Here is a 25,278-nt window from a genome sequence, read left to right as displayed (position 1 = left end):
ACCGCTAGTGACATCATCTCGCCACTCTGAGATTGCATCCCTCACAGTGACTGACTCACTGTCTTCTGTTGCTTAGGTACTTCCTTGTCCACTGGAGCACCTTCCCTTTCACTCCTGCCTTGGTCTCAATATTATGCTCTAGTCTCTTATGAGATACTCTGTCATAGGCTTTCTGGCGATCCAAAAAATGCATTATTCCCACCCTTATTTTTCGTGTCTAATTTTGTTTCAACTGGTGTACAGATTACACCAGTATATACAAGCATACACAGGAATCACACGTTTGTTTGTGTGTGTACTCAACTAGTTGTGCTTGCGAGAATTGAGCTCTGGCTCTTTGGTCCCGCCTCTCAACATTCAATCAACAGGTGTACAGGTTCCTGAGCCTATTGGTCTCTATCATACCTTCACTTGAAATTGTGTATGGAGTCTTCCTCCACCACATCACGTCCTAAAGCATTCCATTTGTCAACTACTCTGATACTAAATTATTTTTTCTAATGTCTCTATGGCTCCTTTTGGCACTCAATTTCCACCTCTCCCCTAGTGCGTTTGCCCCTTGTCTTATTTATCTACCCTATAGATGATTCTCCTTTTGAATCTTTTATGTGGTGATCATGTTCCTCTAACTCTTCTGTCTTCCAGCGATGTGAGGTTTAATTCCCATAGTATTTCCTCGTAGCTCATACCTCTCAGTTCGGGGTACTAGTCTGGTGGCAAACCTTTGAACCTTCTCCAGTTTAGTTTTATACATGACTAGACGTGTGTGTGTGTATGTATGTTTACATATTTTTGCTACAACAATAAAGCGGTGCAATATTTAATTTTTATAAATTTTGTAAATTTTCTAAAAATGTCTGGTTATATTGCCTGCTCTCGGTGAATATGTTTGTGGTGCGTGATTTTCCAAATATAACTTTTACATTCATTTATTGCCATAGATATGTGTACTGTAATACTGGGTTATGAATGGAATGCCATTTGTACCCAACAAACGCTATTACAGCAAACTTTTCTGCCCGAATTCCATGAACAAATTCTAAATCCCATATATATTTCATTTAATTAGTTTTCAGCATTCAGCGTCTTTGAATCTTGACTCATTAATTAAACCCCTATCCATTGAACTGAAAAACTGAAAGCTACTTCGCTCCCCTTTCAGTCTCACTTTATATCAAGTTCATCTCATGTCACTTCCTCAGTACACAGTCACTGTAAATTCACTTGTTTAACTGAGTGGATCGCTGATTAGAACTGGTTATTGGAGATCCAGATCAGAATCGCTCGATCGTTTCTCCGCGAATCTGGTTATATAAATACAGTCTATTTTATTGATATTATTATTGTAAATCGAGGGGCGGGGAGTCAGTTACTTTATATAATTAAATTAGAATATGGCAACAAGGCAAATTATCAAGTATTAAAATTAGCTAAATATATAATACCAGACAAATGAAATAATTGGAGATAGAAATTGAAAGTAGAGATTAATATATATATTTTAAAATCACTATTGTGAGTGTATTTAAACACACAGTAATAACTTGCAAAGCATCCTATCACTAAAATCTCTACCACAATCAGGCAAATAACAGGTAATGAACGGGAACAGAGAACAAAGTATTCTTACATAAGCGTAGTCTCGTACATGAGGCTATCTCCTCTACCCTTAGTCTTAAAATCTACTCTCCCACACTCTGTACACTTACCTGTAGCCCACAGGCTAAGTCTAGGCTACTCGTGTCCTCTCTCAGGATATCTATCTAACCCTATAACCTAGTATCCTCAACTGGAACAGCCAGTTATGGCTGTTCCAGTTGAGGAATGGAACCTGATGTTATTAGAATGCCAGAAGAATTCATCAATGTGATATATGAAGATTTTAGATAATTGGGTATAATTATAATTTAGACAATTCCAGGTAATGGGTTAGTCAATTCAAATTGACTCAATTTGTTAGTCAATTCAAATTGACTAACCAATTACCAACTCGCAGAAATGTTCTTTGGCCAACACATGCAGACCTGTGACAAGTGTCAGGAATGTACAGAGGGTTACTCAGGTCGCCTCTCCCTGTAAATGGTCGCTAAATTAGTTACACTTCAAGTAACAGGATCCTATACACAGCCTTCAGGCCTTCTAATGGCTTTATGATTCCTGGGTACTGCTGTCTATTATACACCCCCCCCCTCCCATGTCCACCCCCGTGGGCGGCGGTGGGTAGGGTTCGTGGCTCACTAATGCATTAAACACATGCCTCGCTGTTCATCTGTGTTCATCAGGAATGGTTGTTTTGGGGAAAATCTGTTTAATAATAAGCTGGGATTGTAATTGTAAGAAGATCTATTTAACAAAAAGCTGTGATTGTTACAATACAATTGCTTCTATATGACGGAGAGTTGCAGTTACAACACTGAAAATCAAATCACATATATTTGTTTCTGTGATGTGCTGCGCAGGAGGACGAAGAGAGGGTTATAAAGACAGCCAAATGGAGAGATGGCTAGATAGAGAGATATATGTAGAGATAGAGATAGGTAATGATAGAGATCTATACATACAAAGAGAGAAGGGAGACAGACAGAAAGACTTGGACAACGCTGGGTATCCCCCCACCCTCCCCCCCTGGTATAATTATGTACCGGAATGTGTTGAATAGTTAGGCCTAACTTAAGTTACGTTGTTAGGTTCTGTAGGAAATCTAGGGCGTTTGCAGTACGTGGATGAAGCAGTCAGAGAGGTGCGATTCGAACAGAGAACGTGAACGAGGAATTCGAGGAAAATACCTACGTCATCAGTTGTGAGTTGCGTGTAAAGTGTTTTTCGTTCATACAGAGGAAGGGAGGAGGTGTTTGTGTGTGTTTGGTGGCTGGATTCACTAGCGTTTGGTCATCGTTTATGAGGACGGATTGTGACGAGGACAGGCTGGTAGTTGAGCTTCTGCATGACATCAGAACACACGTCCTCCACGTGTTGACGAACATCAGGGTTCAGCTTCGCTTTCCAGTGGTCGTGTCGGAAGCTGACGTCTCGGTACGTATTAAGATACCTGCTTGGAAACCAAATCCATTACTGTTTTTTTCCTGGAAACACGTATTTTTCCTAATTCTAGAGACCCCGGTCACATACTTGATGAAATGCACTAAATTTGGGTTATCATCATTAAATTATAACATTAAAGGTTCGTAAATAATAAGACATTTGAATGGGGGTTTGTTTTGCTTATCCAAGGTGTGAGGAGTGATGTTGGGGCCCCGTGTGTCAGAGTGTTCCCAGGCAACACTAGGTAACCATATTTAACTTTGTCGCATACGGAACAGCTCGTCTTGCAACAACTAGTTAAAACCAACACGAGAACCACTATACAGGAATGATACCACTATCGCATCACACTTCACTGTCTATCATCTGGCACACCCCACACCAGTACCAGTGTACCATCTGTCTCACACCCCACACCAGTACCAGTGTACCATCTGTCTCACACCCCACACCAGTACCAGTGTACTATCTGTCACACACACCACACCAGTACCATTGTACCATCTGTTTCACACACCCCACCAGTACCAGTGTACCATCTGTGTCACACACCCCACCAGTACCATTGTACCATCTGTCTCACACATCCCATCAGTACCATTGTACCATCTGTCTCACACACCACGCCAGTACCATTGTACCATCTGTCTCACACACCACACCAGTACCATTGTACCATCTGTCTCACACACCAGTACCATTGTACCATCTGTCTCACACACCAGTACCATCTGTCTCACATACCATCTTTGTCTCCCACAATATCAGCTGACTTAAACCACACTTACCTCATTGTACCATTTCTTATGTACCACCAATGCATCACTACACTAGTTTCCCCCCTGTATCCCTATTGTACAGTACAGTATCCCTGTATCACCTTGTATCTCACAGTTCCCTCGTTCCTTTATTGTCACACTGCAGTTCCCTGGTACCCATTTTATCTCAAGGCAGTTCTCCCTCTGTACCACTATTGTCTCACTGCCCCAGGAGAGAGATAGAACATCCTCCCTTCACCCACCTCTGGTCCACACCCTGTGGGTCCTCTCGGCCAGTGTGCCGCTTCAGGTAGGCCATCACCTTGGCGTCAACATTGACGCCCATGAATGAGTAGATGCGTCTCGTCTCCTCCTCGGGATGGTCCACCAGGTCTTCGTATCGGACACGCAGGTATCTAACAAAAAGATGCGTACTCGCTGATTTATAATATGTATAAATTATTGCTGGGAGTATATACCCTTAGCATGGAGGATACTCCCAATATGGAGTATACCCTCAACATGGAGGATACTTCCAATATGGAGTATACCCTCAGCATGGAGGATACTCCCAATATGGAGTATACCCTCAGCATGGAGTATCGATACTCCCAATATGGAGTATACCCTCAGCATGGAGGATACTCCCAACGTGGAGTATACCCTCAGCATGGAGGATACTCCCAATATGGAGTATACCCTCAGCATGGAGTATCGATACTCCCAATATGGAGTATACCCTCAGCATGGAGGATACTCCCAACATGGAGTATACCCTCAGCATGGGATGTACTCTCTGTCTTTACATGTCCGCTTGGGGACTCATACCTAACGATCTCAAAATATTTGCTAAATAATATCTCTTTCAAGACGCCTGTCAAGGTACAGAAAAACAAGGCATTATCAAGGTTCACGTCGTCTCTACACACAAAAAGACCATTTATAGACACAACGACTATAAATGTTTAGAGTTGGACGAACCACTTCATAAAACAAACACTCATCCAACTATCAACGGCAATTATAAACTAGTGTAGACCTTACCATCCTGAAGCAGCCCGTCCTACTAACGTTTCCCAACGTCAAGACACTGTCGTATTAAGTGCCCTATATCCTAACCTAGCAGAGGACCCAAAACAGAAAACGGGACATTATGTCAATTTCGCGAGCCGCTACAATTTTCTTGTACGATGATTTTTGGGCCTTAAATAAAGTATACGTCAAAATGCTTTGTTCTATTAGGAGGACGGGTTACCTGAAAGCCTAGACAGTTAGTAAGTAATTATCAAAGAAGGCACCAAGAGCCTAGACATAATTCCCATCTTGCCCTACACCTTCTGCCCCCCAGCCTACTTCGCCTGCATTGCACCTCACTCCTTCCCTCGTCAATCCATGGTGTGCATAAGATGTAAAACTTGTTACTTGTATCCACTTCTCTACTTCTGTAGATGTTAAAGAGAAATTCAGTGAAAGGAGTCCTTCGGTGACGCGCCAGGCTCAATAAGATTGCAAAATAAACTTGGTAGAGTTAATGTGTCAACTTTCTTCCCATGTGAAGAACTCGTGAAATATGAAGAATATTTGTGCTAGAATCTAAATTTTTTGGTCGAATTTAATAACATCTACAAGGAAGGCTGTTATATCTGTACTATATGTGAGAGAACGTCTGTCTTTCTGTCCAAAGTTGGAGGCCAGATGCTTGTGGATAGCCTCACCCAAATTTACAAGTGGAAAAGTCAAGGTTACGGGACTGACATAGATTAGTTGGGGTTTGCCTAAGTTAAATGCTTTAAGATATATTAGGAATTATAAACTTCTCCAGGCCATTTTGCACGCAGTCTTTCATGCAGCCAAGTTTGAAATATGTTCTGTGATTACCGTAGAGATGTTACAGGAAAGAAACAAATTGAAAGAAAATTGTGTTGATGATATCCTCAAAATGCATCCGGAGTCTGCCAGTGCAGACTGCCTATCACGTGCCTCTGTATGACTAACCATCCTGTGTGATGGGGATTTTTTAGCATCATCTAGTTAGCTTTTTTTTGACACACTGTACTCCACTTCATATAGTCTAGGGTACCATATGCAGATGTACCTCATGTATTAATAAAAAATGGGAGAGGAAAAGCACTGCATGTGTGACTCCTACACTTGTTATAGTGCTTTATTGAGGGGAGGATGAATGGAAGGGAACTATCAGGAGAAAGCGCCAAGCCATTATGATTATAACGCATTTGGAAGGGATCAGGATAAGGAGGGAGGACGAAGAGATAGGTTGGTAAAGATAGACACAGGAGACAAACAGACCCGAGCATCGCCGGGTACCCCTCTACATATATATATATATATATATATATATATATATATATATATATATATATATATATATATATATATATATATATATATATATATATATATATATATATATATATATAAGCCTATACTTGCATAAACCACAAGTGAAGATTAAATAATCTTTGGACAACACCCACCAGTCCCACTGGTGGGTGTTGTCCAAAGATTATATATATATATATATATATATATATATATATATATATATATATATATATATATATATATATATATATATATATATATATATATATATAATACTGTGATGTGCATATGCCACAGAGAGGCATATGTACATCACAGTATTGACAACAAATCTTCCTGGAAATAAATACTGCTGAAGTTTATGTATCAAAATTCGTTTAAACTGCCAAATCTCTCTCCAACTAAGGGCTGGTGGCTAAATTTGTATACAGAACACACACGCATGATAGATAAAATAAATCCCATTGAAAAACCAAATGTCATTTCGTGCTACATTTCACCAATTTTCGGCACAACAAAGGGCGTGCTTCTGTATATGTGTAAGTACATTGCGGGTAGTAAAACCCTTACAGTAAAACACACACAAAAACATAGTAAATAAAGTTTATAAGAAACGAAAGCTTTGAGGAAACTCGCTTCCTAAAGATGATGACCATTAGTCTTTAGGACCATTTTCTATGATTTTATGGCGGAAAATGGTTTTCTCTGAAAGGTTTTACGTTGTTTCATGGGTGACTAGCGAAAATGAATGGTTCCGCATTGTTTATATGACCCAGGAAAAAGAACAGAAAATAAATTAATACCCTGTTACGGCTCAAACGGTCCGTAAATAAATAGTTTTTAGCTAGCAAGAGTTAAAGTTAGTAGACAATATCGAAAATCCCTTTCAAAATAGAATGTGAAATTATAACGGGAATTTAATTTCATGTTGGGCGCAGCGCGGGGGGTGGAAAGCATTAACGTAAATTGAGTTTGTGAGCGGATACCGGTAGAGTATGAGAACGAACACGCAAAACATGGGGGATGGAGAGAGAGAGAGAGAGAGAGAGAGAGAGAGAGAGAGAGAGAGAGAGAGAGAGAGAGAGAGAGAGAGAGAGAGAGAGAGAGAGAGAGAGAGAGAGAGAGAGAGAGAGAGAGAGAGAGAGAGAGAGAGAGAGAGAGAGAGAGAGAGAGAGAGAGAGACGGACGGACAGTCTGTTACCACCCTTGCCCCATCACCATCCTGCCCCCCATCACCGTCTCGTACCTTGTAGGACCCAGATCCTCCAGCTGAATATTTTTGTTGATGGCGTCACACAGGAGAGAAGCATTGCGGTTGTTGTCAGTCCAGAGGTTTCCTCCATTCTTCAAGGAGTTCATCACACCGCGAGGGTCCCTCACCAGGTGAACCACCTGGCCGGGGATGTAGTTAGGTTATGGTCGTGGTAATAAGCAAGGATAGCACAGAGCAAGTTATTGTCGTGGTAATCAAAGATAGCACAGATCAAGCTAAGTTTGTGTTAGGAAAAGATTGACTAGTAGGTAGGGTCAATGAACTGTACTATAGCAAGCCAAGCCAGGTTTATGCTAGGATAAGCTAGGTATATCAAGTCGAATTAAGCTAAGGTTATGCTAGGATAAACTCGACTATAACAGGCCATGGTTGGTTTATATTAGAATATAATCTAGGGTTCTAGGCTATAGCAAGTCCAGATAGGCTACAGCTGGTCACTCTACATTTATGCCTGGACAATGGTCCATAATACCAGGTCAAGCTACTGCGAACCATGACATCTGAAGAGCATACGTTCCGCGGAAACGTACCCTAACGATCACGTGGAATCAAAACAAATATTGTACCAACTAATTCGATCAGCTAATTTCACATGCTAACTGTATATTGTTAATTGGTACGTTAAGTATGCCGTGGAGCCACTCGCTTGATGAGCCTCAGTGTATCTTGGACTACAGTTTACATTTAAGTTTCTTTATTGATAGATAATTCAATCCATATGCTTTATAAGCTATTGATGGTTCTTCGCGATAAATAATGGGGAGGAGAGATTGTCTTCTATATGCTTACTGGATGGACTACCAGATTCATGTGTTCGTTAAGGTCACCCAAATTGCTAACTAACCAATCAGCAAGTATACTGACCAGACCACACACTAGAAGGTGAAGGGACGACAACGTTTCGGTCCGTCCTGGACCATTCTCAAGTCGATTGTCTTCACCTTCTAGTGTGTGGTCTGGTCAACATACTTTAGCCACGTTATTGTGACTCATCGCCAGCAAGTATACTGAGTTTATTATTATTATTATTATTTTCTACCACAGACGTGGCCACACATTTACAATGCTAACGAGCATATATACATCTTCTGTTCTCCATGGACAGGGTTAATACTGAGTGTATCTACACCGAGAAGCAGAACCCAGCTCTCAGTGTGCGCATATCCTTGTGGAATGATAATGTTTTGGTGCTATTCAGTTACTGTAACTGGAATTACTTTGTTATCTAACTGTTATACTGGAATTTGTATGTTAACTAAGTCAGTAATAACTTTACATTCATAGATGAATTAAGATTTTGATTTGATTTGAAATATTATCATACTGACTTAGCAATTTCTCTTGATTATAATTATGGTATCTGGTATGTGGTATTCCCTTTTGCAAATCCTAGAATATAGCTCTTAAAACAAATTGATTGCATTGTTCTGCTGTTGAATTCTTTACTGTCATATTTCAACTCTTCCAGATATCTCGGGGTTTCTCAATAGATGGATGTCTCTGGAACGCCTTCAGATTTCAACACTACATATATTGCAAGCATTCTCGTTCAATAATTGATCTTGGACAGCGGGCACCAGGTTCGACGCTGCATATATTCTACGAGAAATGAATGTTTGATCTCTGGCAATAAATGAGTCATTTCTGATGGTCCATAAATGCATGATGTCCTATACTGCATTTCTAACTTCGTCTCTTTTGCACCTTGATATCCGGCCTGTTGATGATCCAGGGCTTGACGAAGTGCGCCTTGGCCCTGATGGTCTTCACCACACGTAGCTGAGCGTCACGGCAGAAGTGACGGGCGCCCCTGGGCCTTTTCCGGAAGACGGAAAGCATTCTCCACCTGCGGAGGACCTGAAACACGAGAACAAAAATCATAATTTTGTGGTTCGAAACTAAAAAACAGTGGCCTAAGGCAAAACACACGTGGTAGTAGTAGATTAATGAGAGAGAGAGAGAGAGAGAGAGAGAGAGAGAGAGAGAGAGAGAGAGAGAGAGAGAGAGAGAGAGAGAGAGAGAGAGAGAGAGAGAGAGAGAGAGAGAGAGAGAGAGAGAGAGAGAGAGAGAGAGAGAGAGAGAGAGAGAGAGAGAGAGAGAGAGAGAGAGAGAGAGAGAGAGAGAGAGAAGGAAGTGGGAGATCTTATCTTGAGTTATCTTGAGATGATTAGTGTCCCCGCGGCCCGGTCCTCGACCAGGCCTCCACCCCCAGGAAGCAGCCCGTGACAGCTGACTAACACCCAGGTACCTATTTTACTGCTAGGTAACAGGGGCATAGGATGAAAGAAACTCTGCCCATTGTTTCTCGCCGGCGCCCGAGATCGAACCCGGGACCACAGGATCACAAGTCCAGTGTGCTGTCCGCTAAGGGGATATGGGGATATGGGAAGAATGACAATGACATGAAAAATATTAATAATAATAACAATGAGTGAAGGTATTATTCATAATCCCATTTCAGATAAAATAATTCGTTTGTCGTTTAATCTTATTTTTATACACTGCCATGAGTCGTAATTTTGTTATGGGGGGGGGAGAGGGTCGGGGTCAGAAATGTTTCCTATATTGGGCGATGAGATAAGATGTTGGGAGACCACTGGATTAGAGATGGTTGAACTGGGGGGTGCTCAGGGGATCATCTTAGTGGCCTAGATTAGGGAGGAAAGGTAAGATAATTACCCGGAGGGCAGCGCTAAGCCGGTATGACTATACGGTAGAGGACCGTCAATGATTTGAGAAACAACGCACGAAAATAGTAGATAAATCACAAAGAACAATTACTTTTCTCTTCTGCGGTTTTTTGAGATGCAGCTGACTAACACCCAGGTATCTATTTTACTGCTAGGTAACAGGGGCATAGGGTGAAAGAAACTCTGCCCATTGTTTCTCGCCGGCGCCTGGGGTAGAACCCAGGACCACAGGATCACAAGTCCAGCGTGCTGTCCGCTCGGCCGACCGGCTTCCCTCTTGGGCCACACGAGACAGCATTCACACACATCCACTCAAACACACACACACACACATTCGTTTTTTGTTGTTTTAGATTCAGCTACTCGGAACCTTAAGTTTCAAGTAGCACGGGCTATGGTGAGCCCGTAGTGGACTTACCTGGCACAGGAGCGAGGCTGTAACTGCTCTGTCACACATACATATCCGATCCTCGCCTGACACAATGCAGCGATCAGACCTCTAATATGTTATCCGGTAACTTGCTCCCTAAATCAATATATACCAAAGTTAGTTTTGAATATAAACTTATCTCATTTGAGTCTATTGTCTCGTGCCCTACTTTGTGGTGAAATATTTGACTCATTAGTATCGTACATTTCCCTTAATAAGAGAGTAGTTATCGAGGATAAATATCTGAGGTTCAAGTTTAAGAAAATTTGTTGAGATATAATACATGCTAAAAGTATAGCGTAGTCAGGACAATTTCTACCTTCATTATATCTGAGGTTATACCATGGCACTGAAGGAGTGGGTCAATATACCCGTTGTTGTCAACTATGAACGTAAGACTTTTGAGGCTCCTCTTCGTTACCTTAATGTTTTAATAACGCAGACATCTTTTAGAACTGGGAACCAGCAGCAGCAGTGATTAGCGTGACCAAACTCTGCGCGAAGAGGGATGGCAGATAGGTCGGTACGTGGCGGAGATTATGCAAGGTTACGTTAGGCTACATTAGGTTTAGGCTGGCTTAGTTTAGCATAGACTTGTTTCTCGGGTCCTAGACACGATTTACCACGGGAGTCATATTAAGGTCACCACAATAAATTACTGACCTACCAGCAAATTCACTTTAGAGATGAAACAACTTTATGGTGAGCAACAACTTTACACGAACCCGCCTCACCTCCGGGCGGCAGTCCAACAGATCCCCAAGCACCTTGGCTGAATCGGCTTCGTATCTAGGGTCCGCCCCAGCGCCCAGGAACTTCCTCCACACGTAGAGGGGCTCGAACATGTATATGGCGTCCCCTCTCGAAGTCAGCAGCTCCCCGGTGTAAGACGAGCCTGATCGAGGGTTGGTCAGCAGGAGCACCTGTGGGGGCAAGAGGCCGCGTTAGTTGAACCAGACAGCCGAAGGTGGCGGCCGGAATGACTAGTATGTTAATGCTAGTATTACGAGACCTTTGTTACTGTCGTGCTGTTGGAAACATTTGAGCTCCGTATCCACTCTCGAGTACATAAATACATGAAACTTGTAATAGGCATTTCAAATGTAATAATAATGCCAACAAGGAACAATATGATTACACAAATAAGGGGAAAGGAAGGGGAATTATCGGGATAAAACGTTTGAAAAACAAGGGGAAACTATTAAGTTTACACACACACACCTCACAAACGGACTTTGCATAAAAACAGAGTTGAAACACACAGCACAAATGACCCGAGTTCGATTCCAGGCCGAGGCGGAAACAAATAGGCAGAGTTTCTTTCACCCTGATGCCTCTGTTTACCTAGCAGTAAACAGGTACCTGGGAGTTAGACAGCTGCTAACTGGGAATGTGTGTGTGTGTGTGTTAGAGAGAAATATGTGAAGTAGATATGATAGAGTAAAAATAGATTGTTTAGAAATGCGGAGTCCAAGAGCTAATAGCTCAATTCTGCAGACACAAATAGTAAATACAAATATTAAACACACACACAGAAAACAGGCAGGCTTCACCTGTGCAGAGAATCCTACCCAAGGGGATGAGTCAGTATTGACAGGATGAAGAAACATTTACAGCAACATTTAAATGTTTACAGAAACGTTCTTAGCAATTTCGACAGAAATAATTAAAAAAAAAAATATCATTAGCAACAACGGACATATTCTCAAGCAGCCCGTCCGTCCTGTGGAACGTCCACAACGTCACTAAAATGATGATCTAAATTGCCTGAACCCATTCTAACTGTGGTTCACGAATAGGAAAAAATGGGGCACGACGTCAATTTGGCGAGTCGTTATGATTTTTGGGGTTCATGTTACTCTGACGTTGGCGACTTTTGCGCCAAAATACGATGTGCTATGCGAGAGGACAGGGTTGTTTTGCTGGCATCCACCTTGATAAGGATAAGCTGGACAAAATTATCTGAAAACCTGTCGTATTCCTTGGGACCTATTAATCTGCTGTGTTTTGCATTTGTTTATTTACTTGAATTTAATATTGTTTTCGCAAAATCAACTTTTCTTTTGTTAGCATTATTATTATAATAATTATTATTATTATTATAATTTTTATTATATTTGGTCGTTAAAGTAATGTAACAAATTTTGTTAAATATATTGATTATGAGACAGTCAAGAGACTGAAACAAAGAGGCAAAAGACTGTCACTAGTTAAACAGTCAACAGACCGTCACTAATAAGACAGTGTTGACAGTCACTAGTGGGACACTACAGTCTCTAAACAAAAAATGGATCGACATTTTTACCCCTGTCCTAGAAGCTTATGGACCTTTTGATTTGATTGTTGCCGCCGAAGGCGGCTAGTTTATTGTGCACCCCATACACATCCTGTGAGCGGTAGCGCAAAAGCATTACAGAGGGCACAAAAGGTCTTTATCAGACCTCATCTTAGATTATTACATAAACAATTTCTTCAATCCTTCACACCTTATAGATACAATGTCAGCTAGTTACAGAGAAAGTGCTATTACAAGAGCTACATATTTACAGTAAGTCATCATACATTAATGGTAGGTCTTGTCGTTAATACATAATAGTTTGGCCAATGGGGATATTACAGAGTCATAGGGGAGCTTCTGTTTATTATTAGTCCTCACAATACACTACTTGTTTCTGAATCTCATATGTCGTTCATCTACTGGAAGCGAAATGTGGATACAGTGCAAGGATTTCAGGTAATTTATCCATGGTAATGAGATAGGTTGCCATATCATACAGAGTGAGCTTAGATTTATCTCTAAAAGGCTCAATTTTACAACAATCCAAGAGATAGTGTTCGAGTGTATGCCCCTGTCTTTGTCCACACACTTTACACTTTACTTCATCTAGATCCCTATACAAGCCGAACTGCCAGAGATACTTGTAGCCAAGTCTTATACGAGCTGTGACAACATCTGTTAGTCTACTGACTTTGTTACTTGCCCCATTCACATGTTTTACTTCACACATTTCATTGTGATGAACAATGAACCTACTAGTTCCAGTTTGCACTGTTCTACTTTCTTCAAATCCATCTAGGAGTTCTCGTCTAATGACACTTTTAAGGGACCTATTTGATAACTCAAGATTCCATTCAATACTGTCTTTATTTACTGCAGCCTTAGCAAGGGCGTCAACTTTGTCATGTTCCTGCATGCCAATGTGAGAAGGAATCCACAACATTTTTATATTTACCCTCTTGCTAAGTATTCTTACATATCTACGTCTAGCTTCCAAGACAAGCACGTTATTACTTGATTGCAAACTGTTTATTGCTCGTAGTGAGGATAGGGAGTCAGAAATAATTAAGCTGTCTACTTCAGTGTTGTCAATAATTTCGAGTGCTACCAGTATCGCTACCAACTCGGCTTGCATTGTGGACGCCCAGTTACTAATTCGGATATTTCTTTGAATTGTGCTGCCATCGGGCTGATGAGCAATAACAGCACTTCCTTCCCTCCCTGTAGCTGTATTGAGTGATCCGTCAGTGTACATGGTCTGTGCAATGTTGTTTTTAGCTTGTATATTGTGAATGTGTTCTATGGTGCTTAATTTAGCAGCAAGCTGAGCATGAGGGTTGCTTGTGATTAGTTTCTTGGTGGGATATGCAGGGGTCAGGATGTCAAAAGGTACTATCTGCCAGGGTGGAAGGAAGTGCTGTACTCTTTCATCTGTATATACATCGTGCAGTCCCATCATTTTAATATGAGTGGCAGTGCTTTGAATTCATTTAGACTCGCTAGTTCCATTTCGTATGTGTTCTAACAGTGCTACTGACACAATGTTGTTTTTGTTATCACGCAGCAGCTTTAGTCCCATCATAAGATTAATTTCAAATATTCTATCTCGAATGCTAAGTATATTTAATTCTTTCCGCATGTTGAGAACTTTGGTAGTTATAGGACAGCCAAGTATAATTCTGAGTGCTTCATTTTGCATTTTTTCCAGTCTATCAATACTTTTGCCATTCTGCAGGACCAAAGCTGGTGCATGATAGTCTATCAGAGACCTTATATACGCTAAATACATCATTCTTGCTATTCTAATATTAACACCATATTTCGGGCTGTACCCCACTACAGTTCTGAGAGCCTTGAGTCTGTCTCTACATTGTTGATGTAACTTATTGACTGCAGTTGAGGTACAAGGGACAGAGACACCAAGGTATTTGAAAGAAGAGACATAGTCTATTGGTATGTTGTCTATCTTAAGTTTTCGTGGTCCACTTTTGCGGTTGCCAATTTGTCTGTTAAATACCTTAGTTTTAGCAGCGTTGATTACAAGACCAAGGCTCTCACAAGCTGTATACCTGGTTACCTGGTTGATGGGGTTCTGGGAGTTCTTCTACTCCCCAAGCCCGGCCCGAGGCCAGGCTCGACTTGTGAGAGTTTGGTCCACCAGGCTGTTGCTTGGAGCGGCCCGCAGGCCCACATACCCACCACAGCCCGGTTGGTCCGGCACTCCTTGGAGGAATAAATCTAGTTTCCTCTTGAAAATGTCCACGGTTGTTCCGGCAATATTTCTTATGCTTGCTGGGAGGACGTTGAACAACCGCGGACCTCTGATGTTTATACAGTGTTCTCTGATTGTGCCTATGGCACCTCTGCTCTTCATTGGTTCTATTCTACATTTTCTTCCATGTCGTTCACTCCAGTACGTTGTTATTTTACTGTGTAGATTTGGTACTTGGCCCTCCAGTATCTTCCAGGTGTATATTATTTTATATCTCTCTCGTCTTCTTTCTAGTGAGTACATTTGGAGGGCTTTGAGACGATCCCAATAATTTAGGTGCTTTATTGCGTCTATGCGTGCCGTATATGTTCTCTGTATTCCCTCTATTTCCTCTATTATGTATACAATTTAAGACTGTTTGCATTTCGCGGTGGGTTTTAGTATGCACAAGGATGTCATCTGCATAGCTGATAGTGATGTTTGCAGGACTAGTTGGGATTGATTTTAGTAAAGCATTAATTAGAACATTAAACAAGGTAGGACTAAGTACTCCTCCTTGTGGGGTGCCTAGCTTATGGACCTCTCTCTCTCAAACCCTCGCGTCGTTCACTGCGCCAGAACCTAACTCTTTCAGCCATTTCTCATTTGATCCTCTTTCTATAACTATTACGCTATAGAAAGAACACCTTAAATTAAGTTTATTGAGATAATACTGTGCATCTCAAAGGGATAGAGTAGCTTAGGCTATTTTTACCCTCCTTGTAAGCTCAGTTTTTCCTATGTTGCCTCTTATGTAATGGTGTGTGGTGGGCCGGTGAGCCGGGATAGGGAAATGGGGGAAGGAAAGAGAGGGTAATATTACGAACATGAAGGGTGAGGAGGTTTGTATTTCTGATTATCAGCTGCGAGTGACCTCACCTCGCCGTGGCCGTAACAGGTATAGTGAGCCCGGCCGGCTGCTATTCTCAGGGGAGCTCCCGTTGGACGAGGCTACCCACCCAGGTAGCCTATGCCCCGCAACCTAGGGAGCGGGGCATTCTCTCCACCCGTTGGTACTGAAGGCGGTTTTCAGTACGTACCAAGTTTTCAGGGGAGGGTATGGTTTATGTTCGATGTTTACATTGATGATTTTATGGAGTTCGAGTGGTTGGTGTTGTTGTTATCACGCAGGAATAGCTAATCAACCTTAAATATTTTCTTATCAGTGTGTGTTTGTTCGTGTTTGAATGTTTTTTTTAGCTCCTGTTTGCTATTGTGTGCTCCTGTTTGCTGACGTTTGCTTCTGTTTGCTGTTGTGTGCTCCTGTTTGCTGATGTTTGCTTCTGTTTGCTGTTGTGTGCTGCTGTTGCGTGCTCCTGTTTGCTGTTGTGTGCTGCTGTGCGCTCCTGTTTGCTTCTGTTTGCTGTTGTGTGCTGGTGTTTGCTATTGTGCGCTCCTGTTTGCTGTTGTGTGCTCCTGTTTGCTGGTGTGCGCTCCTGTTTGCTGCTGTGCGCTGTTGTGTGCTGCTGTTTGCTGTTGTGTGCTCCTGTTTGCTGTTGTGTGCTCCTGTTTGATGTTGTGTGGTCCTGTTTGCTGGTGTGTGTTCCTGTTTGCTGTTGTGTGCTCCTTTTTGCTGCTGTGTGCTCCTGTTTAATATTGTGATAATTCACTTTGAGATACGGTAAGAGAAGATTTCCTCAAAACAGCCGACCAATGTTGAGGACCCACCAAGAGCCGCCACAAACTGTGTGTCATTCATAAGTCAACTGAGTAAGTGTCCAAGTGAACACGAAATACAGAACAGTGTGTACTGACACTCTGCATATGGACCGAACAAAGGAGAGCAACATACAAAGTGCATGTACACCGGACACAAAGTGCGTGTACTTTGGACACAAAGTGCGTGTACACCGGACACAAAGTGCGTGTACTCTGGACACAAAGTGCGTGTACTTTGGACACAAAGTGCGTGTACACCGGACACAAAGTGCGTGTACTTTGGACACAAAGTGCGTGTACTCTGGACACAAAGTGCGTGTACTTTGGACACAAAGTGCGTGTACTTTGGACACAAAGTGCGTGTACACCGGACACAGAGTGCGTGTACTCTGGACACAAAGTGCGTGTACTTTGGACACAAAGTGCGTGTACTTTGGACACAAAGTGCGTGTACTTTGGACACAAAGTGCATGTCCTTTGGACACAAAGTGCGTGTACTTTGGACACAAAGTGCGTGTACTTTGGACACAAAGTGCGTGTACACCGGACACAGAGTGCATGTACACCGTACATACCACCTCGTTGGCATTCCAAGAAATGAAACTGCAGGTAGGCTAGCGGGAGAGAAAACTGGAAATTTTGAGGTGGGAATACAAGTGAAGAAATGGGAATAAAAACAAGAGCGCAAATGGGCATACAATAAGAGAGCAAATGGGCAATATACGAAGAGATGAAATGAGCATGCAGGAGAGAGGAAATGGACACGCGCCAAGAAAGGAAGTGGAATACCTCAAAAGATGAAATAGGCATATATGCACAATGGGGGGGGGGGGAATGTCCTGTAGCCTAAAATACAGGAACACGAACACTACACAATTTGCCTAAAAGTTCACACTAGCACTCGATGAGAACCATCTCTATCTCACATTTGTGGTATATTATCATTCTATTGATACCTCGTCCTGCCCGATAGATAACTCCTCTACGCCTGTATATATAACCCTATTTGTTATAGGCCTTTGTAAAATTGATAATCCCTATCTATCCTAATATATCTTTTGTCGGCTAATTGTAACACGCGACTGTCAGACAAGCTGGTCAAACCCGGAGTGTAAAAGCCTGGCATACCCAAGGGGAAATTAGGCGATGAGAAATTTCCTAATAGAAAGGCCGTGTGTAACAAAACTGAGAGAAAAGGCTGTTTAAGACATGATGGGCTGCGTCAGCCAGAAATTTCAGGATGCTGTGAAAAGTCTGTCCCCGATCCAAAAAGGAATATAATTAAATACAAGGGAGGAACACATGGTTTTATCCAGGAAGTAAAGAAGCAAATATTGGACAGACTGCATAATTCTGGGTTGTCAGAAAGCTATTGACACAGTGCCCCATAAGAGACTAGTGCGTAAGTTGGAGAAGCATGTAAGGGTGATCAATCATATGATTACATATGTCAGACCAATCGTGAAGAATGCCGCTCCAGTGTGGAGTCCATATCTAGTCAAACACAAGAGGAATTTGTCGAAGGTTCAAAAGTATACCAACAGACAAGTTCCCGAACTACGAGGTATGACTTACGAGGAAAAGCTACGGGAACTGAACCTCATGTCGCTGGAAGACTGAAGAGTTAGGAAGGACATGATTGCCACATAAAAAAAATCATGGGAATTGGTAGGGGAAGTAAAGACAGGCTATATAGCACGAGTGAGACTTGCACTGGGGACACAGGTGGTAATTAAGGACCCAAATGAGCTACATATACATTAGAAAGAATTTGTCAGTGTTAGAGTAGCCAACTAATGGAATGCATTAGGAAGTGATGTGGTGGAGGCTGACTCCATACACAGTTTCAAGTGTAGATATGATAGAACCTAATAGGCCCAGGAACCTGTACACCTGTTGATTGACGGGACCAAAGAGCCAGAGCTCAACCCCCGCAAGCACAACTAGGTGAGTACAACTAGGTGAGTACACCTACCTTCACTATAGGCTTCCCGTCTCTAGTCTCACTGACGGCGTGGAAACCGTGGTAGGCGCCTTCCTCTCTGGCAGGGTCAGGGCCACTACCCGGCTCCCGCTTGGCCAGGTGACGACCTGGGCTCACCTTCGCTTCTGGTTCGTCTTTATCTGGAGAATATAACTTGGTGTAAAAGGCGTTTTTTTTTGCTTCGATCAATTTTTTCTTGTACCGTTGATACTTTACTCCCTTTCCATTAATTTACTTTTCATTGCTTTCAATTTCTTCCCTGGTTTTAGCTAGCTTAAAAGGCAGACTTTCTGCCTTGAGCTCAAGGCAAATGCTGTACTTTTCAAGGCAGCTACTTTGCCGTTTTTCACTCCATGTGGCGGCCTTTCTTGATTTGTTTTTGTCCTGGTCTTTCCGTGAATCATCTGTTTGTTTTCTTCTCCTATCTGGATTTGTTTTTTGACCTTCTTTTCTTGTCCTTCAGTCGGTTCCATCTCTTTCTCATTTATCATTTCTCTAGCTGTGTATTTTTGGTCTCTCGTGAGACTGCCTATCCCATGATCTAATCGGTGTTCTCTTTGTCATCATCACCTCCACCACCACTACTACCACCACCACTACTACCATCACCATTACCACTACTACAATCACCACTATTACAACCACCACAAATACCACCACTACTACTACTACTATTACCACTACTATCATCACCACCATTACCACTGCCACCACCATCACTATCCAACCCGTTCTCGCAAATTTAATAAGTCAATATTGACTTATTAAATATGTGCATAGATGACATACTTAACATAATAGATACCCTTAAAAAGATTCATAGAAAACACCGACCTTACCTAACCTTGTTAGTATCTTAAGATAAGCATCTTATTGCTTCGTAATTACAATTATTACCTAACCTATAATAGGTATAGGTTAGGTAATAATTGTAATTACGAAGCAATAAGGTGCTTATCTTAAGATACTAACAAGGTTAGGTAAGGTCGGTGTTTTCTATGAATATTTTTAAGGGTATCTATTATGTTTAGTATATCACCTATGCACGTAGTTAATAAGTCAATATTGACTTTACGAATTTGCGAGAACGGGTTGACTATCACCACCACTACTATCACCACCACTACTACCTCCACCACTATTATCACCACCACTACTACTAACACCACCACCACTACCACCATCACTACTACCACCATCACTACCACTAGCACCATAACTGGACAAGGATATCCTTAAATCTGAGAGACAGTAGAATAAGAGGTCACAGGTGGGAGCAGGAAATACTCGCACCCAGTAAGGGAGGCTAACAAGTAGAATGCACTAAATAGAGAAGTTGTGGAACCCACTTCCATTCACAACTTTAAAACCAGATTCGACAAAGAATTTGAACATCAGAATAGTTCAATTGTGATGCAAAAGGTACAACAGGGCTGGTTGACAGAGCATAAAGAATTAGACCTCCCCCCCCCCTTAGACACAGGTAAATACCACCACCGCTACTACCACCATTGCTACCACTATCACCACTTTGTCACCTATTGTGACATCTATTATCTAATTTTTATACAACACTCGAGGCAGCGAATCTCACATTAGTCTGGAAAAGGCAAACAAAATCATAATATTCTTAAAAGGGACAGACAGGAGGAGTTCAACTACAGATGAGTGTCATAGACAAGTATTCCACGTAAAGTGATGGAGAAAGAAATCAGAACGAGCATGGTGAAGCCTCTGAAGAGGACCGAATCTGTGACAAAATATCAATAACATGAAGTAATCTGCAAGAGAGACAAATTTGGGGGTGGATTCCGACACACACACACACTAGAGGCACACATAAACTGGATAACATCGGCAGCACATGGGACGCTGGCAAATATAAGAACATGATTTAGAAACCTGGGACTGGCTTCAGCTTTCAGTGGCATCCCAGGTTGTAAAACGTATGCCATGTTGTGGTACAGGGGTAAGGTGCGCCGCTGGGAGTACCCTGATCACTGTTTCTAATCACCTCATTGTTCCAACTGATTCTCTCAACACAATAATTTCTATAGCAGCTATCTTACCTTGTCAAAGTAAGAGAGACGTAAATATATATATGGATGTGAATATATATATATATATATATATATATATATATATATATATATATATATATATATATATATATATATATATATATATGCGAACAAGCCTGAATGGTCCCCAGGACAATATGCAACTGAAAACTCACACCCCAGAAGTGACTCGAACCCATACTCCCAGAAGCAACGCAACTGGTATGTACAAGACGCCTTAATCCACTTGACCATCACGACCGGACATAATGAGGTGATAGCCGAGGCTATTTGAACCACCCCACCGCCGGCACTCGGATAGTAATCTTGGGCATAATGCTATGCCCAAGATTACTATCCGAGTGCCGGCGGTGGGTGGTTCAAATAGCCTCGGCTATCACCTCATTATGTCCGGTCGTGATGGTCAAGTGGATTAAGGCGTCTTGTACATACCAGTTGCGTTGCTTCTGGGAGTATGGGTTCGAGTCACTTCTGGGGTGAGTTTTCAGTTGTGAATATATATATATATATATATATATATATATATATATATATATATATATATATATATATATATATATATATATATATATATATATATGAATGTGTATATGTGTAAATTGGTCAGAATTGCATTTCATCTTTATAAACGCACATTAATCACATTATGTATAAAAGAACATAACCCCACATGTATGACAATATTTATGTATGCCAGACGTGAATGTATGCACTTATGTACGTAGGTTACCATTGTAAAAGCACCACAGTCACCTTCTGTGTTCGAGTGCTCAATAAATCACTGAACTACATGATATCTAACAGATCCTTAACACTATGTCCATAAAGGACATATACAAAAATGTATATATATGCTGATTAGCATTTTAAATATGTGAGCCACGTCTGTGGTAGAAAATAATAATAATAATAAAACTTCGACTTACCTAGGTTAAGGGCCGAAAAAACCTTATAGAAAATGTTTCCAAGGATGACCAGAATCATCAGGATCCCTGCCCTCACCGCGGGCTTCTTCAGCATGCGAGATATGCGCCGCTTGGAACTCATTTCTTGTCTGTGATCTCTTTCGTGATTGACGGGTTTGAGGCCTCGGACCGCACTCTGGAATCAGATTGGTTATTTAGTGTTAGTTCGCTTTCTTGAGTGCGTTGTCTCACTCGAGTGTCTTCTCACTCTTGATCGCATGCTCTCTCTCCCTCTCACTCACTTACTTGACTGTTTGCCCTTGAGTGTGTGTGTGTGTGTGCTGTTTCTTGAGTGCATTATTTTAGTGTGTTCTGTCATTTGTGTTCACTTACTTGAGTTTGTTTTCTCCCCTCAATATGTGCTCTTTCTTAAGTGTGTACTCTTTTTAATTAGTGTTTCTCTTCAAACCTTGAGTTCTGCACTGTCCTGAGCCTTTTTTCTGTTTTGAGAGTGCTTTACGTCCTTGGTCTGTTTTCTTAGGTGCTTCTCTGTCTTTCGTGTGTTCTAATTTGCCAAGTTATCTCGACAGACAAGACCAGCTCAAGAGTCAGGGAGGTAGAGAGAGGACTCTCGCCTGCTTGCGCTCTACGCTCGTGTTCTGGCGCTCTACGCCCGTGTTCTGACGGGCGTGGGTGTGTTCCGACACGCGCACACACACACACACACACACACACACACACACACACACACACACACACACACACACACACACACACACACACACACACACACACACACACACATTGATAGGGTAGATAAAGACAGTCTATTTAAGACAAGGGGAACACGCACAAGGGGACACAGGTGGAAACTGAGTGCCCAAATGAGCCACAGAGATATTAGAAAGAACTTTTTTAGCGTCAGAGTGGTTGACAAATGGAATGCATTAGGGGATGTTGTGATGGAGGCTGACTCCATACACAGTTTCAAGTGTAGATATGACAGAGCTCGATAGCCTCAGGAATCTGTACACCTGTTGATTGACGGTTGAGAGGCGGGACCAAAGAGCCAGAGCTCAACCCCCGCAAACACAACTAGGTGAGTACAACTAGGTGAGTACACACACACACACACACATTCACAAGTCTAGGTGCAATTATTTTAAATTAATATCCAGTAAGCTTTAGAGAGGAACACCTGCTGCCCCACCTTTTCACCCCCTCTCCCTTCAATTCTCCACTCCAGGGTCCGTCTAATTACCACAAGCTACCACAAACTACACAAACTTCAGAAAGCTTCCTGGCAATACGTTAGTAATGAATAAATATGATATATTAAGTTAGGCTGACCTAACCTAACCTAACCTAACCTATCCTAACCTATCCTAACCTAACCTAACCTAACCTAACCTAACTTAACCAAACCTAACCTAACCTAACCGAAGCTTGGATCGTCGACTTGATTTGGCGTCACCAGCTTTTTATTTTCGTCTAATTTCTTTATAAAAAGATACTTTTTCAGATTAAAATTATGTTTTTTCGTGTTGTACATTCAGCACCAACATTATAATGAGTAAATATATCATATTTATTTATTACTAACGTATTGCCAGGAAGCTTTCTGAAGTTTGTGTAGTTTGTGGTAGCTTGTGGTAATTAGACGGACCGCCACTCCACTCATCTTCAACACATCCTTGATCTCATGTTTGTATCCCAGGTGACAACATCGTCTAGGTCTGACGTTCGTATACCAGGTGACAACATCACGCGCGCGCGCACACGCAGATCACGCGCGTCTAGGTCTGGCGGTCGTAAACTTCACCACAACACAGCACACCGGTGGCCGCCAGGGGGGGGGGGGGGGAGGGAGGTAGCCAACATCGTCGCTTCTCGGGAACTTAATGTTTGTATGTAGATAGTGACGCCGACACAACACAGCCAAGATTTACACCTGATAACAATTATCTAACTCACAAGAGAAAGGTTTACAGCTGCCATGAGGAAATCATTATTTTTCTAGATTAAAACAAACAAAAATCGTTTAAATGAAACGAGAATATATCAATGATACACCAAAATTTCAACAAAATTAGTTGTAAAAGATATAAATCAATAAACAACTGAATATTATCACATCTACATTGATTATGCAATAAAAAAAAGCATTGTTCCAGCCCGCTTGGTAATAATAAAATTTTTCCTCTAATATTTCTACCAATAAAATATTCCCACCTGAAATTGAAATTGAAATAAGTTTATTGAGGTAAAATACACACAAGGGGATAAGGTAGCTCAAGCTATTCTCACCCCGTTCAGTACATCGTGTTAATACATACATACATAGACACACATCACAAACAACAAACATATTACCAAACATTCTGAGATATTCCCACCTAAACCTTTGTAGTCCAACGCAGAATTATTTAATACATACACGTGTGTGTGTGTGTTTTCAAGTTCAAGTATGTTTATTGAGACAAGAAATGAATACGTCTCAAAGGGATAGAGTAGCTTAAGCTATTTCTACCCCCAGTGGTATTCTAGAGATTTGGGATGAGGATATTGCTTGGTCTAGGTCACCAACTAACCAGTTGCATCCTGCTATCGTCCCACCCTGGTTGGGATTAGGGGGGGATGGGGAAGAGGAGGTGGGATAGAAGGGAGGGGGGGGGGGAGGGGATTTAAGGTGGTCGTGGGGGAGGCAATGAGTAGGGATGTACCCTTTCGCAGAGCTTAATAAGGTTTGCCTCTTCCTTAACCTGTTCCTACCCGTCTGCAGTCTCAGTTCGCACCTGTTGTACTGACTAGCTTGTATGCTGTTTGTTGATACCGTTGCCATTACTGCCGTTACACTGCTGATGTTCTGTTGTTAGTATTGGGGGGGGGGGGGGTAACCGTTTGGGGTTAACAGTGGGAACACTCTTGTTGTTGTTGACGTCAACTGTTACTGTGATCAACAGTTACTGTGATCAAAAGTTACTGTGATCAACAGTTACTGTGATCAACAGTTATTGGGACCAACAGTTACTGTGATCAACAGTTACTGTGATCAGCAGTCACTGTGAGCGGCAGTAACTTCCACTGTTGACCTAATTACTCTTACACCCGTTGTTTTGCCTTCTTGGTGTCACTGCCGTTATCACAGAATCTGTTTTCTGTCACCGTTATCTCTCTCTATATATATGTGTCGTTACTCTTACATCTGTTTTCTGTTACCGTCACTCAACGTTACTCTTACAACGGTTTTTCCTGTTGTTGCTGTCCTACCTTTCACCTGTTTTGGTTTCTGTTGGTTGAGGTAGACAGAGCCTCGGGGGACGTGTCAAGACTCATGGGTGACTCCTGACTGACCCAACACACACAGATGTAGGCAGGTGTTGGTGGTACTTAGCATGTTTATCTGTGACAGGTGTTGGGGAGGGAGAGACCAGGAATTAAGGGAAACTGGTGTCGTGGTGGAAAAGGCGGAAAAGTGGGGTAATATAAAGGAAGAGGAGAGCTATGGGAAGGAAGAAGGAATGGAAGTAAAAGTGAAGGAACAGGTAAATGGAAAGGGGAAGGGGGGGGGTAGAGGTAGGAGA

At 41.9% G+C, this 25,278-nt stretch overlaps 1 protein-coding gene across 1 annotated transcript; it reads right to left on the bottom strand.

Moving 5' to 3' along the window:
- Positions 1-1,481: 1,481 nt before the first annotated feature.
- On the bottom strand, positions 1,482-25,050 carry LOC123754373 (carbohydrate sulfotransferase 1). Its single transcript, XM_045736728.2, has 8 exons — positions 24,965-25,050; positions 21,716-21,890; positions 18,700-18,848; positions 11,271-11,459; positions 9,121-9,273; positions 7,390-7,535; positions 4,064-4,216; positions 1,482-3,049 (listed from the first exon to the last, which is right to left on the bottom strand). Exons 2-8 carry the CDS (start codon positions 21,834-21,836, stop codon positions 2,890-2,892), a joined length of 1,071 nt encoding a protein of 356 aa, XP_045592684.2. The 5' UTR covers positions 21,837-21,890; positions 24,965-25,050; the 3' UTR covers positions 1,482-2,889.
- Between the last annotated feature and the right edge of the window lie 228 nt (positions 25,051-25,278).

Source organism: Procambarus clarkii, chromosome 18, assembly GCF_040958095.1.
Source record: "Procambarus clarkii isolate CNS0578487 chromosome 18, FALCON_Pclarkii_2.0, whole genome shotgun sequence".
Taxonomy (NCBI): domain Eukaryota; kingdom Metazoa; phylum Arthropoda; class Malacostraca; order Decapoda; family Cambaridae; genus Procambarus; species Procambarus clarkii.
The sequence above is the reverse complement of the archived record's forward strand: the minus strand, read 5'-3'. Positions and strand labels throughout refer to the sequence as shown.

Bases quoted from the DNA above. Each gene is read 5' to 3' on its own strand.
- LOC123754373 (XM_045736728.2), bottom strand. From the start codon at position 21,836: ATGAGTTCCAAGCGGCGCATATCTCGCATGCTGAAGAAGCCCGCGGTG. The intron at 9,274-11,270 runs GTGAGGCGGGTT...CTCGTGTTTCAG, and splicing joins TGTTGGACTGCCGCCCGGAG to GTCCTCCGCAGGTGGAGAAT. The intron at 3,050-4,063 runs GTGGGTGAAGGG...GTTTCCAAGCAG, and splicing joins CCACAGGGTGTGGACCAGAG to GTATCTTAATACGTACCGAG.